This window comes from Lutjanus erythropterus, chromosome 6 (genome assembly GCF_056507025.1).
Source record: "Lutjanus erythropterus isolate fLutEry1 chromosome 6, fLutEry1.hap2, whole genome shotgun sequence".
Lineage (NCBI taxonomy): Eukaryota > Metazoa > Chordata > Actinopteri > Lutjaniformes > Lutjanidae > Lutjanus > Lutjanus erythropterus.
The window spans coordinates 15,079,210-15,094,730 of NC_139322.1; the positions used below are offsets into that span (position 1 = coordinate 15,079,210).

General features: G+C 37.6%; 1 protein-coding gene across 1 annotated transcript; it reads left to right on the top strand.

Moving 5' to 3' along the window:
• Positions 1-2,498: 2,498 nt before the first annotated feature.
• On the top strand, positions 2,499-14,393 carry LOC146325033 (interleukin-17 receptor C). Its single transcript, XM_084720773.1, has 16 exons — positions 2,499-2,813; positions 7,450-7,477; positions 7,583-7,717; positions 7,938-8,054; positions 8,162-8,265; positions 9,002-9,113; positions 9,203-9,244; positions 9,410-9,543; positions 10,782-10,844; positions 10,923-10,980; positions 11,091-11,323; positions 12,205-12,252; positions 12,363-12,414; positions 12,625-12,720; positions 12,807-12,845; positions 13,292-14,393. Exons 1-16 carry the CDS (start codon positions 2,688-2,690, stop codon positions 14,089-14,091), a joined length of 2,187 nt encoding a protein of 728 aa, XP_084576899.1. The 5' UTR covers positions 2,499-2,687; the 3' UTR covers positions 14,092-14,393.
• The last annotated feature ends 1,128 nt before the right edge of the window (positions 14,394-15,521 follow it).

The window sequence follows — 15,521 nt, forward strand, 5'->3', positions numbered from 1 at the left end:
GTGTTTGTTCAGTTCAAAACAGTATTTGTTCACTTAGCTGTCTCCATAATTTGTTTATCCTGCTTCTATGAACAATGTATTAGCCTGACATTGATGGCATTATAAAGTTTTGTATAGAAAATAATAAAGAATGCTTTTAATAAAATAAAAAACGATTACTGAAATGACATGTTGACAAGAAATGACAGAATAACTGCTTCTATATTACGGAAATCTGTTGTTCGGCATTCAAAACCTATGTTTTATATGTTTTTTTTTTTTGCATTTTCTTAAAGCTGTTTGTTTTAAATGAGTTTCACAGAACTCACACAAACACTGACAAGACTCCATAGCTCAGTGACAGACCTGCTCAACAGGACTAAAAAGGAAGTAAACCCCCACTTAAAATAAATCTTTATAGTAGACCAGGTGAAAACCTTCATTACTGCCAAAACATGTAGTTCAGGATGTAAAAGTTGGCCTCTTGTCAACTTTCATATAAGCTGACATAACTTTACAGGAAGTGAAACAGGCTTAAGTCAATACTAGAATTTTATTCTGTCAAAACAGTATCAACTGAACATTAATGCCACACGAAGAGTAATTCCCTACAAAGATCCCTTTATGTAGGTCAGTTCAGTCACATGGAGATAGTTGTATATCATAAAATAAAGAGTTTAAGAGTACGGTCCTTGGGCAAATTGCTATCATGGCACGGTGAATTTGCATTTTTCTGATTGCACAGTGACCGGACATTAGGACCACAGGAACACAGTTAACGCAGGTGTTAAGGGTCAACAGTGTACAGCAGATATGCATGAATACAAATTATAGGTTATCACTAACAGTGCACTTAACTGACCTACTCACCTGCATAGAGGTTAATGATTAAACTGAAGCACTCCACCTGAAAGCATTCACACTACTGCCTCTGTTTTAACAATATCTGCAGGAAAAGACTGTTTATATGGCAAATTCGAAACCAAACACTCAGCTTCAATTCCTGTAACAGCCAATTATATCATTATCGACACTGCAACTGAGCAGCACGCCGACATCCTGCTTGTTCTTTGATGTAAGAGTGTCAGTTAGATGCTTCCAAAGAAAGACAATAATGGCTATAAAAAAAAAAGTTGGCACATTAATGATTCAGTGAATTTACATGAGGCCCTGCCCTTTTCTGTGTTACCATCACTTTCTTAGCTGGAACATATTTAACCTTATCTGATGGGTTTATCATTTACAATGTATTGGTTTTACCTTGAACAATCTTAGTCATCACGCATGCTGCCCAAACTGTGCACCTTTGGCAGTTTGTTGTAACAAACTGATTTGTATTTATTTTCCGATCAAAATTCCCTAATTGTGGAGCAGCATTTACTTTGTGATAAAAGTGCCAAATTTGGCACGTCTTAATCCACAGGTTTTCAAAATGGGATGCGTCCTCCCCTCAGGGTTCCAAACAGTTTTAGGGGAAGCTCAGTGATTGGATTGGAAGCTCTGGGTTACAGGGGTTTCACACCGGCACCTTTTGAACCTGGGTTTAGTCGATTTTCTCGCAAACTAGGGCCAGAAAGCCCTAGGCCGCGGGTTCTCAAACTTTTTACACCATGTACCACCTCAGAAAAACCCTGAGCTCCCCGAGCACCACCTAAGTGTTTGCGTAGTTTGGTGCGAGCAGGTTTGGTGAACACTTCACCGCCTTTGGAGTGGCCACTAGCCCTCGTGCTCGGTTCACTTAATTTTCAGCACAGCTGCTCAAAACATTTCTCCTCCTGAGCTGCACTCCTTTGCAGCCATGATTGCAGTGTTTCATTTTCATTCTCTTTATTTTACATATGCTTATTATCTTGCCATCACAGTTTAGCTCGTAACCAGCTGATGGATGGCGCATATGTGCATTATTATGACTACATAGCAGGCTGATAGTGAAACATTTCAGTAATCTGATATTTTGTGGTTTTTAATTAAGTTTTTTGTACTATTTTTTATAGTATTATGTTTTTGACATTCCTTCGTGAACCACTAGAGGGAGCTTGCGTACCACGTACCACAGTTTGAGAACCTAGGCCCTAGGCTAAAGGCGGAGTTAGTCTAATTTAGAAGTGCAAGTTTGGTGGGTGGCCATTTTTAAAAATGGCTGCCACGGCCACCAGAGTGCACGTTTGCTATGGGCCAGTATCCAGTTTTGATCCAAATTTACCTGCTAACACATGTTTCCAATTTGGTGCTTTTATCACAAAATTATCAGCTGATATTCATGTTGAATTTTCACTTTTTCACTTTAAATGATTCACCATTCAAACAGAAACTTGGTCTGCTCTGTCTCACCTGAGCAGGTGTGTAGCGCTGCGACACGTCCCCCCCCCCCCCCTCCTCCTCCTCCTCCTCCTCCTCCTCCTCCTCCTCCTCCTCCTCCTCCTCCTCCTCCTCCTCCTCCTCCTCCTCCTCCTCCTCCTCCTCCTCCTCCTCCTCCTCCTCCTCCTCCTCCTCCTCCTCCTCCTCCTGTCAGTCGCTGGGAAACACGTGAGGAAGAAAGGAGCGTCGCAACTGTTGGCAGCCGGTGCGGGACAACAACCCATGATCACTAGTTTCTCTGAGGAAATATCGCGATGTGATGCGGTGCTGCTGCTTGGATCTGAGCGTAACGGGCTCTCCGTGTTTCCCATGAGTGGAGCTGTGCCAGGCGCAGTGGCGCTGCCCAAGATATGGCTCTCTCGCTCCTTTGCGCGCCACAACGCGCTTCTCTCCTTCTGCTGCTGTCACTGCTCAGCTTCGTGTCCGCAAGAGCTCTGGAGACAGTCGACCACGCACCTGAACTCACCTGTAGCGAGGTAACAAGTCAAATGATTCTGTTTTGCGTGTTTATTTGAAGTCTGCTAAATTACGCGTGTTGCAACCTTTCTCTATTGTTGTCTATGAAAAATCTAGCTATTTGATTCATGCAGATTAACAAAAAATATAGTGCGCAGACTTCAGGTTTTGGGTTTAACTTCAGAGTGACACACAGAGAAATGAGAGTTAGATGTCCATTACTTATTTACTGTCGTGCCCGAGCATGACACCGCACTCCACTGTTCCATTTCCAAGGAAGGTTGCTGTAACTTGAAATTTCTCATGAATTTGATTTCAGAGATAAATAAGATGATTAACAATTATTAATGCCAAGCAATGAGAATGAAAACCAGGGGAGGAACAAGTAGAGCAAGATCAAGAATAACAGTAACAATAACAATATAAAAAATAATAAAGAAAAAGGGAGACTGCTGGTTGCAACACGTTTTGCATCCCTCTCAGTTACCCAGTGATGACTTGGATTTGACCAACCAATCAATATACATTAAACATACTTTATATATCTCTGCTAATTGCCCGTACCATTTAAAGATGATTACTTATGACAGATCATTCACAATACTTATTTAAAAAGGAAGAAGTCAGATGTTGCAACTGAGCCCAAGCCTGATGACAGTTGCAGCATATTAAAAAATACATTAAATCTCTTTACTTAATGTTTGCTTTTTGAATTGCTTTTAAATTTCAAAATATTTATCAAATAGCAATTATGGAGTTTTGTTTGTTTATGAGTCAATGTGAAGATTTACAGGTGCAATTCAGTCTCTATATTCTCTATATATCAGTTTGAAACAGGAAGAATGGAACAATTTGCAATTCAACAAACTTTTTTAAACATGTACATTTGTATTTAGGTGGAATATTCTTTTATGCACGACACAATGACAAGTTTATTTCCAAGATACCGTTGTGTGGTCTGTTTTGATATGGGCTGCTTAACTGGGAGACAGTTGCAACCGTCCCCAACGACCATGACACTGCATCACAATTGACCAAGATACATGCCAAACATGTCGCTTAGGAGTCAATAAAACAAGGATTCAATTTAACTAAGTGTTTATTAATTCATATAAAAAGTCACAAAAAGACACAAGGAACAAATGAAGCAGGAGGAAAGAAAACATCAATAAATGTAGTAGCAAATATGACAACAAGAGGCAGAAGTGTTTACTCAGTTTTATTGTTGTTTTAGAGGCTATAGATGGTGGTTCTGTGGAACTGTAATGCTTTTTTGAGGTGGTGGTAAGATCCAGGATGTGATAGTAACGGCTTTACAGATGTTTTGGCTTTGTTTTTGGAATTCAGTTCATTCATTCATTCATTAAATCAATCCATGAAATAAAATTTGATTTAAATCCCTCTTTGTATTTATTAAATGATACATAATATTTCCAATTAGATCCAAAAAACTGCAGAATATTAATAATCATAACATATTTAACAAGAAATACCAATACTTTTGTTTTGGAAAAATGAATCCCCTCCTAATTTTCAGCTCTTCTTGGACCAGTTATCACAATTCTTACCATTAGAGAGACTAACTTTAGAAAAAAATTATTGGGGACACATCTTTGAAGAACTCTGGTCTCCATTGCTTAATTACTTTTCAAAAGGAGATCAATAAAGGACGCGGACATTTTCTGTTCTTTATTCTAGCCTGGACTTGATGGCCTTGAGCCTTTATATACATACATATAAATTATGGATTATATAGTTATTGTTACCATTAACTTTATCACCACTTTTCTCTCATTTTTCTTTTTCAAAATTTTTATTAGTTTTAATCTTTTTTATTTTATTATTTTATTTTGTTTTCTTCTGTGCAGTTAAGTATGCTTTAGCTGTTTTTTAGTTGTTTTTTTTTCTTTCCGTTATTTGCTCTGTTGCTTGCTTGTCTGTTTTGTTTTGTTTATTTGGGTGTGGGAGCGTGGAAAGAAGTGATGAGGGAGATGTACTGTATGATCGTATGATTACATGTTGATGCTGGCTTATGTTACATTCTTTGGGGCAGTAACCAAAGGTTAGAGAAGCGAGCTTGTGACCAGAAGGTCACCGGTTCAATCACCCGACCGGCAGGAGAAATCTGGGTGGGGAAAGTGAAAGGCAGTGCGTGCCCCCCCCCCCCCATTACCACCACTAAGGTGCCCTTGAGCAAGCAACCGCTCCAGTGGAGCTGCTCAGTGGCTGGCAGATAAGACTGTGGTTGTACTGGACAGCTTCCAGGTGTGAAAGTATAACTGTGTGTAAATGTGATCAGGGCGTTCCTGCAAAAGAAAGCATCACTCTCAGTGCACCTACCCTGAATAAATAAAGGTTAAAATAAATAAATAAATAAAAAAGATGTTGGCAAAAAAAGCTCATCTATCAGGCGATGGAAGTTTTGTTAATGTTGACTTAAGTGATATTTGTCTTTCAATTATGATTTATGATTTATGAATTTTTTGTTACTTTTTAATTTACATTGAAAATGGAAGATAAACATATGGAGCAAGTGCTCGTCTTGCATCACAGTAGCAAAGTCCTCAACAGGAGCAACAAAAACTTAAACAAAAGAAACAGCAACATGTTGCAGAATACACACAGTACACATGCAGTTTGTGCCAGTACTGTTTTTGTGAGGGTAATTATAATCAATCAACTGTAAGTGTTGCCCTTTTTTGCAATGAAATGTTTCAAGATGCTTAAGAGACAATTTGTGCAACTCAGATTTTTACGTCTTATTCGATTTTTCCAGTATAATGTGCAATATCTTCAGTGTTTGATTTTAAAGTGATCCAAAAGTATTGACACGTAATTTGTATTCAGTAACTGACTACATGTTAAAGTAATCTGACACAACCTTGCTAACATCTAATCAGCCCTCAGTGATGAACATGGAATGGACAAAATATTACAAAGAGATCAGTGCAACATGTCAGTGTTACATTATCATTATTATTATATTTGGATGTTGCAATTATTTTCTCAAATGCATCATGATTTCTTATATATGTTGGAACAAATGGAACAACACCACTTTGTATTCTCTATTGTATAAAAGTTGTATTACAATTAAAAACAAACAGGTAAGACAGTAGACAACAAAAGGCAATTACTCCCAACACAGAAGAAAACAAGATTTAATACAGACGTAAGCTGCCGTTTATTACACACCCATCTGTCAATGCACAGTATTTGGCATCAAAACTAACAGCCACACCCTACCAAGGAAAAGTGGAAACAACACTTTGATCACATGTCTTATGTTTTTCTATCACTGAAAAAGAGATTTTATCTCCACTATATTTCACCTGGTTAAATAAAACAAAAAATTCAGTATTTTAAAAATCTTCTGAAGCTTCTCACTGCAACATTTACTTAATTTTACTCTTTAATTAATAGACATCAGTATTAAATTGAAAGAAAAAAACTCCTTGTAGTAGCTTTAAGTAAAGATCTGATTAGCTCTTTCATCACTCTTGACACTTATGATACTGAAGAGGCGTGTTTCATTATGTCAGAGTGGAAACTTTGCTTTTTTTTAAACTTTTTTTTTTTTTTGCAAAGGTGTTCACATTGCCAGTTTTGTTAATATTGACTTCACTAATAATATATATGTTTGTTTTTTATTTATGATTTTCGGCTAACAGAGTTTTTATTGCTTTTATTGCAGCATGTTATTATATTGTATTATATTGGAATTATGGAAATGTTTTCATGAATGCTTTGTGATGTTGGAACAAATTCACCCATTCAGTACAGTCACTGTTCTACTGAAATACTACAATATACAAAACTCTTTCCTTTAATTTGTCACCGGTCTGTAGTTTCTATTGTATAAAACTTGTATTGCAATTAGAAAAACAAAACAAAACAAAAAACAAACAGGCAAAACAATAGATAACAATAGGCAGTTACTATTGATAACACAACAAAAGAACCTACGGCTTATCACACATACCTATCTATTACTCAGACTGGCATCAAAAGTAACAGGAACACCTTATCATACTAATGTAGAAATTCATTTTTTTCCATGAAAAAACAGATTTTATCTGAACTGTTTTACCCGGGTAAATAAAACAAAACTGAAATATTCACTCCTTTTAACTAAAATACACCGATTTTTTAAAAAATAATAAATCCTTGCCTGCATAATGAGCAATTTTATGTTCAATGATTAGGACTTTCACTCGTGGAGGTCTTTCCTTTACTTAAAGCTTCCACAAGGAACTTTAATATTTTGTTGATTTTTGAGACTCCTTTGGACAAAAGTGGTAGTGTGTGTCCACTGAAATAACACCAAAATATAACGTCAAAAATAAAATTATCTAGAGGAAAAATCTCCTCCTGCTTCTTTTTAAGTAGCTAACATCTTACTCACTGTAACTTTGCCTGTGAACATGCAAACACGGGCTCGTTTTATCTCATTTCACAGAGAATCTAACCTGGTGCAGGCATTAAAATAACTATATAGATAACAGAAAAAAACCTCCTTGTAGTGCCTTTAAGTAAAGGAACTGAATAACTCTTTCTTCACTCTTGACACTTACTGATACTGAAGAGGCGTGTTTCATTATGGCTAAGTGGAATTGTTGAACATTCAGTTCTCACCTACAACTTTTCTGTCTCCAGGGTTTGACTGACTGCCGAGTGAGCTCAGGTAGCAGCACCATCAACACAAGTGCACCTCACATCATAGTAATAACCTCACGTTGGAGTCGACCTGTGGTTTATCTGAAGCAGAAACACTCTCTCCTCTCCACAGCCTCTCCGTTCGCTGCTGGCCTGCCTGATCCCGATGACACCGTGAATGTTAAACATGTGCAGCTTAAAGTGATTCTGTGCTGTTCAGCTGCACGAGACTGTGAACCCTGCCTGCAAATCATTATCACGGTCCAAGGTTGGTCATAAATAGCATGTCAGTGACGCTGTCAGTGAAGGTGATCAGGCTTCCTCATCATAATAAATGCCTTTGTTAGGGCAGCTCTTCTCGTCAGTGTTTCCGGCAGTCTTATCATAGTTGTTTGACTTGTGACTCAGCCAGTTCTTGAAGTTTAAATACATTGTGTACTCCGCTTTCATATTTACTGCCTGACATGACATTCCACGTCTTGTTGCAGAAGTGCATCATGCACAGCAGGCTTCAGAGGAGTCTGGTGCACATATTGATGAAGAGGAGTTCAGCACAAATCAGCTGAGAGAAGGAAGTGGTCAGCCGGTGATACCAGAGTCAGGAGGTACCCAAAGCACAAAAAAAGTCACGTGGATTGTTTTCCATAGATTACTTTTTTTTTTTTTTTTTTTTGTAGTTTACACTTATTCATTTCTACTGTCTGTGTTACAGGTTTGGTGACAGTTTGTCTCAGCTCTCCGGGCTCCACTGACATCTGCAAGGCACTCCAGTTTAAATCAAGCTACTCCAGTTTAGACCAACATCCCACACACAAGGTAGCTAATTGTTTAATTAATTAACCAGCCTCCAGATTACATATTATACATACTATAATGCATACTTTAGTACAAGTAAAATTACAGACTTGAAAAAATAGTCAAGTACACTAAAAAATGACTTAATCACAGTAATTTGAGTATTTGTAACTAGTAACTTAAACTCCTGGTTACAAATTAAGTTACAGATTAAAATTTTATGGAAAAAATCATTTGGTATGCTCATAAAATACAACAATTTTTAATATGAAATCAGTGGTTCTCAAAGATTCAGCTTACAACCCTTTAAAAAAAATTCAAAAACGTTTCCTTGCTAATCTTCTTAGATGCCTTCATTGAAATAACTGAAGACCGAACAGTCGAAATTATTTAATATTTCACAAGATTAGAGAGACGTCCAGAAAGTACAGTATTATAAATATAAATATAAATTATAAATGTAAATATATTATATGTCCACCTTACCACCTGCAGCATTAAAATGCTGCTCATCCACTGTTGCATCAGTATTAAAAATCTAATAATATGGTAGTTTATCAGTGTCAGGAGAGACTTTTACTGCAGAACAAGCACTTTTTACAGTCCTTCTGTAGTTCGACTTGAGTAGGACTTTAAATGCAGGAGAACTGATCAAGGACAAGTTTTCAAAACTGCTTCTTGCGGGTTGTTACTAAATGATTTTAATACTTAATGCCTGCATTGTGTATGTGTGTATATATGTTTCCTGCAATTGCAGCTGCTGTTGACAGAGAGAGTGATGTTCGGCAGTCCCGTTGTGGTCCACGTCGATGCACGTTCAAATGGAGCAAACAACATTCAGAATATCACAGTTCCATCTTTAGAAGAAGGTGAGATAAGTCCTGTAATGTAAGTAGAGACATGCTGAACTGTCGACGACGTATATCTCTGAACATCGACTCCATCCTCTTTCTTTCAGTTTGCTCCATGAACCTTGAGGGCACTGTGAAGGAATGTGATGGTAAGACAGGTTGCAGTGTCTGCTCTGCTTTCACCTGGAGTTCATCTCGAGGAACCTGTTCTGTGTTCCGTAAATGCTGACAAGATAGCAGCAGGAAAAACAGTTTTATGTAATTACGGAGTGATAGAGCTCTGTCATATGTTGATTGATGTGTCTCTGTCTCAGCCCCGAGACTCCGAGCTGTCACTGATCATCAGAGAAATCTGGTTGTCCTGCAGCTCGAGAACACGGATGCCAGACAAGATGAAATCATGTGCCAGATGGTTTGGAATGAAATGTCTGGAGAGGTTCTTGCATGGGTCAGTCAGTGCTAAACTATTCATATTAATCTACTCTGTTAGTCAGAAAATCATTATTGTCTAGAGCTGCAATGATTAGTTGATTAATCATTAATTAATTGATTAATCATTTCAGTCATTTTCAAGCAAAAATGTCAAACATTTGCTGGTTCCAGCTTATTAAATATAAAGATTAGCTCATTTTCTCTGTCATTTATGATAATAAATGAAAAATCTTTGGCTTTTGGACTGTTGCTTGGACAAAATAAGCAATTTGAAGTAAACCAGGAATATCCAATCCTTTTTAGCCAGGTTAAAAAAACAAAAAACCTCAAGTGCTAAGGGGCCAGACATTTATATTTCCTATGTGTGACCTGTAAAAATAGGAATTCAAATATAATGCACCTTCTTTAATTTTTTTCCAACACTTTATTAGTTTTTACAAATGGGAAAAAATACATTATGTCCAGAAGTACAGGAAAAAAGATCAGAGTAGAAGTAGTGTGCTATTTTAATAAAGACATTATTCCATTTAACATCGTTTTTGATTTAGTCTGACTTGCTTAAAGTCCCTGTTTATACAGCCTGAGTTTAAACTTTTTGAAATAATAAGACTTATTATTTTAAAAAGTTTAAGTGTCTTATGTTATGTCTTATGTCTGTGCTTAACAACAGACATAAATAATGACCATGCCCACTAATGATCCTCTTCTAATAAACAATATAAACATCTATATACTTAGAATGTTAGCAGGTTATTTAAGCAAAATCACAATGAAATTATTATTTTTTTTTTTTTTCATTTTTACAAATGATCAAAGGGCCCGATTGAGGTTGTTGAAGGACACCTAGGTTGAAAACCACAGCAGAAAAAATACCCAACTGTATCTGAAATAGATAAACTATGATGAACTATGTCCATGTCCGGCATTAAAATAACACTTACTTATTCTTGCATCAGTATAAAAAAATCTAATTCTTCTAGTATTATATTATAGTAAATGAGTGGCAGTGGTACTTTTGTGCAATAACACTTTTATTTACTTTTGATGATAATACTTAAGTATGTTTACTTAAGTAGGATTTTCAAGGTAGGGCTTTTAGTTGAGAGTGTTAAAACATTGTTGTATTGGTACTGTAAATGATCTGAGTACTTCTTACAGTACTGCTAATCTCTCACTTTGTTTATATCTGTATGATAATACTTTATGCAACTCTGTATTTGTGTATCTTTTTAACTCTTTTTTTAACCTTTGCAGCCCAAAGGCAAGAGAGAAATTGTCATTTCATCAAATTCTGTGGCACCCTGCCTGTGTTTCCAGGTACCTGAACTTCTAATTCTGACTGACAAGAAAAAGACACAAACAAACAAAAAGAGTAAGAGTGACCTTTGTTTGCAGGTGTGGTGGAAGGGAAATGAGCTCCGAAGAAACTTTTGCCCTTTCAGAAACCAACAAGGTAAAAAGGAGTTTAACTTGATGGCCTAATCTGATTAAGTTTCTGTGACAGCAAGATAAACATGGCTGTTGAATTATGTTTTCACAGCATGGCATTATTTATGGTTTCAGAAGCGCTGGAAAGAATGCAGCACAACGTGTCCGTGTCTTTGGCGGAGTTCCAGATGAGAGAGGGTGGCACAGGCCTGAGCTGGAATGTGACTGCTCCCTGCAGGCTGGAGGCAGACGTGTGGCTCTGCAAGAAAGACCCTGCAGGAGGTCAGTGTGAGGAGGTGACCGGCTCCAGACAGAGACTGCAAAACCATGTGCATGCTGGCTGGAGTGCGACACGCAATGGACACTGGGTAATAACGTCAAGGAAAACTTTCTACTTTCTTCGCAAGCTGTCAAATCTTCAGTGTTTGAAAGTAACTAAGTAGATTTACTCAGGTACCAAATTATTTTAAGGGAGACATAACTACAGATGTTATTTTTACTATAGGGTTAGGGCCACCCCCTTTTTAAGCACAATTTTTCTGACTAAAGAATACTTTTTATACTAATACATTTGACTGCATTTTGTTGACAGTATTGTAATTTTATTAAGTAACATGTTTATTGCATGACTTGTAGAGTTTCAAGTAAAGGATCCACCGCTGCATCCATGGACCTGAGCCTCATACTAAGGGACAATATAGGGGTTTTATATGTTTTTAACATTGAATACAAGTTAGATATTCTTAACATAGTTGCGGATCAGTTGTTAAATCATATGAGGAGTTTTGGAATTCGTTTTCTTTCAATCGCCTGATTCTATTCATCTCTTTGACATCCATATTTTAACCATAGTTACTATCATAAATTACAATGTGAGAACATCAACCTGAGAAGACAACAGGCAACCAAATTTGTTTCTTCCTTGTATTTAAACAGCATCCTGACTTGCCTTCACAAAAAATATGGCATTAAATAATAATTAATCATGTGTCCTCACCAAGTATTCTTCTGCAAGTTAATTTTTATACTGTAACAGAGACTGATGACTCACATTTAACACTCTCAGAGACTGTGTTCACATGGTGCTCATTTGCTCTAATTGAATGCAATGAATTCATACAGATAATTAAATGAACTTAGTTGTAATGTTTCAGTGTACACTCTCAACATCATTTGTGACATGTTATGTTTATTGATGATCTTTATTTCCTTATTGGTAATCCTTTCCTTTACTTCACTTCCTTCTCAGAAAACAGGAGAGTTCAATGTGTCATCACATCCTCTGCTTTGTGTTCAGGTGATTTTTGTCTTTGTCCTGATATATTAAACATAATCTTATATATAATTAAAAACATATTTCACAGCTTCCCACACTGTGCTAAAATTAATGTTTTGCTAATTCTTTAGATAAAGATACATGGAATGAAGTCGTACTTAGAGCCCCAGTGTCCATTTGCAAGTAAGACTATTAATTATTGTCCAGATCAAGATTAAGTGTATTCAGTGTTTAACTCTTATCAGCTAAAACAAACTGCATATTTTCATTTGAATGTGGCAGATAAGTAATTCACTGTACAGCTGTTACTGTGTCATAACATTAGCAGTGTCTGTGAAACTTATTTACCATGCTTTTTAAAAACTTCTGTATAATAATTGATTTATTTTCCAGACTCTAGATGGAGATGGAGCCTGCCAGCCCTCATTGGATTACTCCTCATATGTTTGGCCATACTAGGAACCTATTTGATACAAGGGGTCCTGAAAGGTCAGTTTTATATTCATATGTCATTGACTGTTAATAGCACCTCAGCAAAAAATCAACCTCAATGTGTACTTCTGCTTTCCTTTTAGGCTACATGTGGAGATGGTTGAAAGAGAATGATGTTAAAGGTATGAGAAAGCCTGACATCTATTTCATACTACCACTACTATTTTCTAGATCCTCTTTGTTTACTGTTAAAATTACATTTTAATGCCTTTTTTTTTTTCAAACATTTCGAGACACTTATGGATGTTCTTGTGATTAAATTCTGTTTGTGTGTATCAATTTTCCATCCTAAATTCACATTTATATGTTTAGCTATCTTTTTAAGGTATCTTTAGCCAGTGTTATTGTTATTTATCATAATTGTTATTAGCTGCACTGGTGGAAGATTTTGTAACCATTGGACAGAGCCAGGCTAGCTGTGTCCCCTTGTTCCTAGTTTGTATATGAAACTAAGCTAACTGTCTCCTGGTTATAGCTTTGTATATGAACATATCAATCTTCTCATCTAACTTCCTTCCAGAAAAACAAACAAGCGTATTTCTCAAGTTTTGGTCTTCCTCTATGTCAGGTGCTGTGGGTGGTGGTCATGTGGTGTTGTTGTACCCACCTGATGACAACCAGACTTTACCAGAGCTCATGAGTCACCTGGGTTCGTCCCTCCAAGCCCTGGGCTTCAGTGTGTCTCTGGACCTGTGGAGCCAGTCCGAGCTCAGCGTCCTGGGCCCTGTGCCTTGGCTCCACTCAAGACTGAACCGATTGCAAAAGCAGGGAGGCAAAGTGGTGCTAGTCCTGACCCAGGCCACCTGGATAAGGGCTGAAGAGTGGGGAGCTGGGAGCTGGGAAAGAAACACTCCCAGGGAGAGGAACATGAAGGAAGAGGGGGCAGGAAGACCTGCCTCTTCTCCTTGTGTGGATGTTTTTACTGCTTCATTGAGCTGTGTTCTAGCAGACTATTTACAGGGCCGCGCTGGTGAGCGGTTCATGCTGGTGCAGTTTGAATCACTTCCACCTGAGCCTCCAGGTGGTTTCCGGCCGCTGCCAGAACTTTTCCGCGGCCTTCATCTCTACAGCCTCCCATCCCAGAGCCTGGGCTTTCTGACTGAACTGGCGGGGGCGCATCAGATGGCTACTGCATCAGCCAGACGGAAACGAGCAGGGGGGCTCAGGATGGCGTCCCGGGCTCTGGCACGAGGGCTGTCAGGATTCACAGGAGGGACTACTGTATTACGCCTCGCAGGAGTATCCCAGACTTGTGTCGGGGTTGGAGTTGAAGACTCTGGAGAAACGGTGCCCCTGCAGCCATGTCTTGTTACACCTCCCTCCAGCCCCGACACAAGCCCCAAGGTCAGTGAAATGGAGTGGGTCTGATGGCAGGAAAGGATGGCACATGACCAAGCTTCAGTTTGAGTTGAGCAGCCAGTAATGAGTGGACTCTGGGAAATGTTCAGATAAATTACTTTGCAGCTTTTGCATCTAAACATCTGTGCCTGGTTGCATAACCCATCTTAAGTTTCAAATTTAAGTTTGTCCTTAAGCAAAATATTTCCCTGAGCTAAAGGGTTCACTTAGGGGTATTGCATAAAGCCTCTTATGGCAGTTACTATCATAATACATCACATGGGCATGCCAGTTACCATGGTTAATTACCTAGCTTTTATTGGCTAGCTTCTCTAAAAAATAAAAATAAAAAGATGATGAGAAAGTTGTTATCCTCAAAGGATATGAAAAGAAGAAGCACTTAATCAAAGGTAAATTTAACCCAGCCAGAACAAATTCGCACAAGCAGTACATGTGGAAAGAAGTAAGCTAACGCTAACTGATAAAAATCAGTGTGAGAATCCTGCTGTGAAACGAACAGTAGATGTAGTAATAAAGAAAGGAAAATATTATTACTATGGTAAGAAAGAAGACAGCCAAGCATAGACAAAAATAAAAGTTTATTTAAAACAAAGTTGTGCTAATGTTTGGCTAACTAGCTACAAACTTTATAGTGCTAACATCAAATCTACATCACTCATTTTGTCTGTTGGGTTTTCCCTCTTCTGAAAAATGTGTCTTGCTATGTCCTCCTCCTCTTCTGTCACCATAAAATCAGTTGTTGTCTTAGGTTCCACAAATTATTTCAAATGCTCATTAAGGACCTTCTATCAACACATAAGGAACACTTACGTAGCTAAGGACAAATACATAAAGATTAAAGGGTTTTCCCTTAAATCAGCTTGAGGAAATTCTGATTTTATGCAACTCATTTTCCCTAAGGCATCCTAAGATAAAAATTTAAGAGAAACCTTAACCTATAAAAACCTTCATTTTTATGCAACTGGACACGGGGGTCTAGTGGCTGTTGATAAGCAGGTGAAGTGTTTTTTGGTCTCTGGCAGTGAAAGTCTTTTCAAATAAAAGCTGGATTGTTATAGCTTGAGCTCTTGCTGCTCCAGTTTAATAAAAGTGTACAACATTAAGACCTCACTACTTCTCAAGGTTAATTAAATGAAAACTACATCAGTACTATTCGATCACAAAGTGATCTGTGGTGAATGTATTTCAAAAACAGCATGCCGTTTTATTTTACTAAAATTCAAAACAAGAATCTCAATGAAGCAAAATGCTTCGTTGTTTTTGTCCTGACACTGTTTATTTAAGCCGTTTTCAGTCTTAAATCAAGTCAGTGTGTGTTTTTGACATATTTACTTGTATGAGACTTTCTGCATGTATTGCATATGACAACACTGAGAGACATAAAGAAAAATGTAGCAGAAGTAAGTTGAGTTTATACACAATTGTTGAGTCTGTTTTTA

What these genes read in the sequence shown, in the direction of transcription:
- LOC146325033 (XM_084720773.1), top strand. Translation starts at nt 2,688, where the DNA reads ATGGCTCTCTCGCTCCTTTGCGCGCCACAACGCGCTTCTCTCCTTCTG. An exon ending in GGTGATACCAGAGTCAGGAG is followed by an intron (nt 8,055 to 8,161) that starts GTACCCAAAGCA and finishes TCTGTGTTACAG; the next exon opens with GTTTGGTGACAGTTTGTCTC. An exon ending in CACCCTGCCTGTGTTTCCAG is followed by an intron (nt 10,845 to 10,922) that starts GTACCTGAACTT and finishes CTTTGTTTGCAG; the next exon opens with GTGTGGTGGAAGGGAAATGA.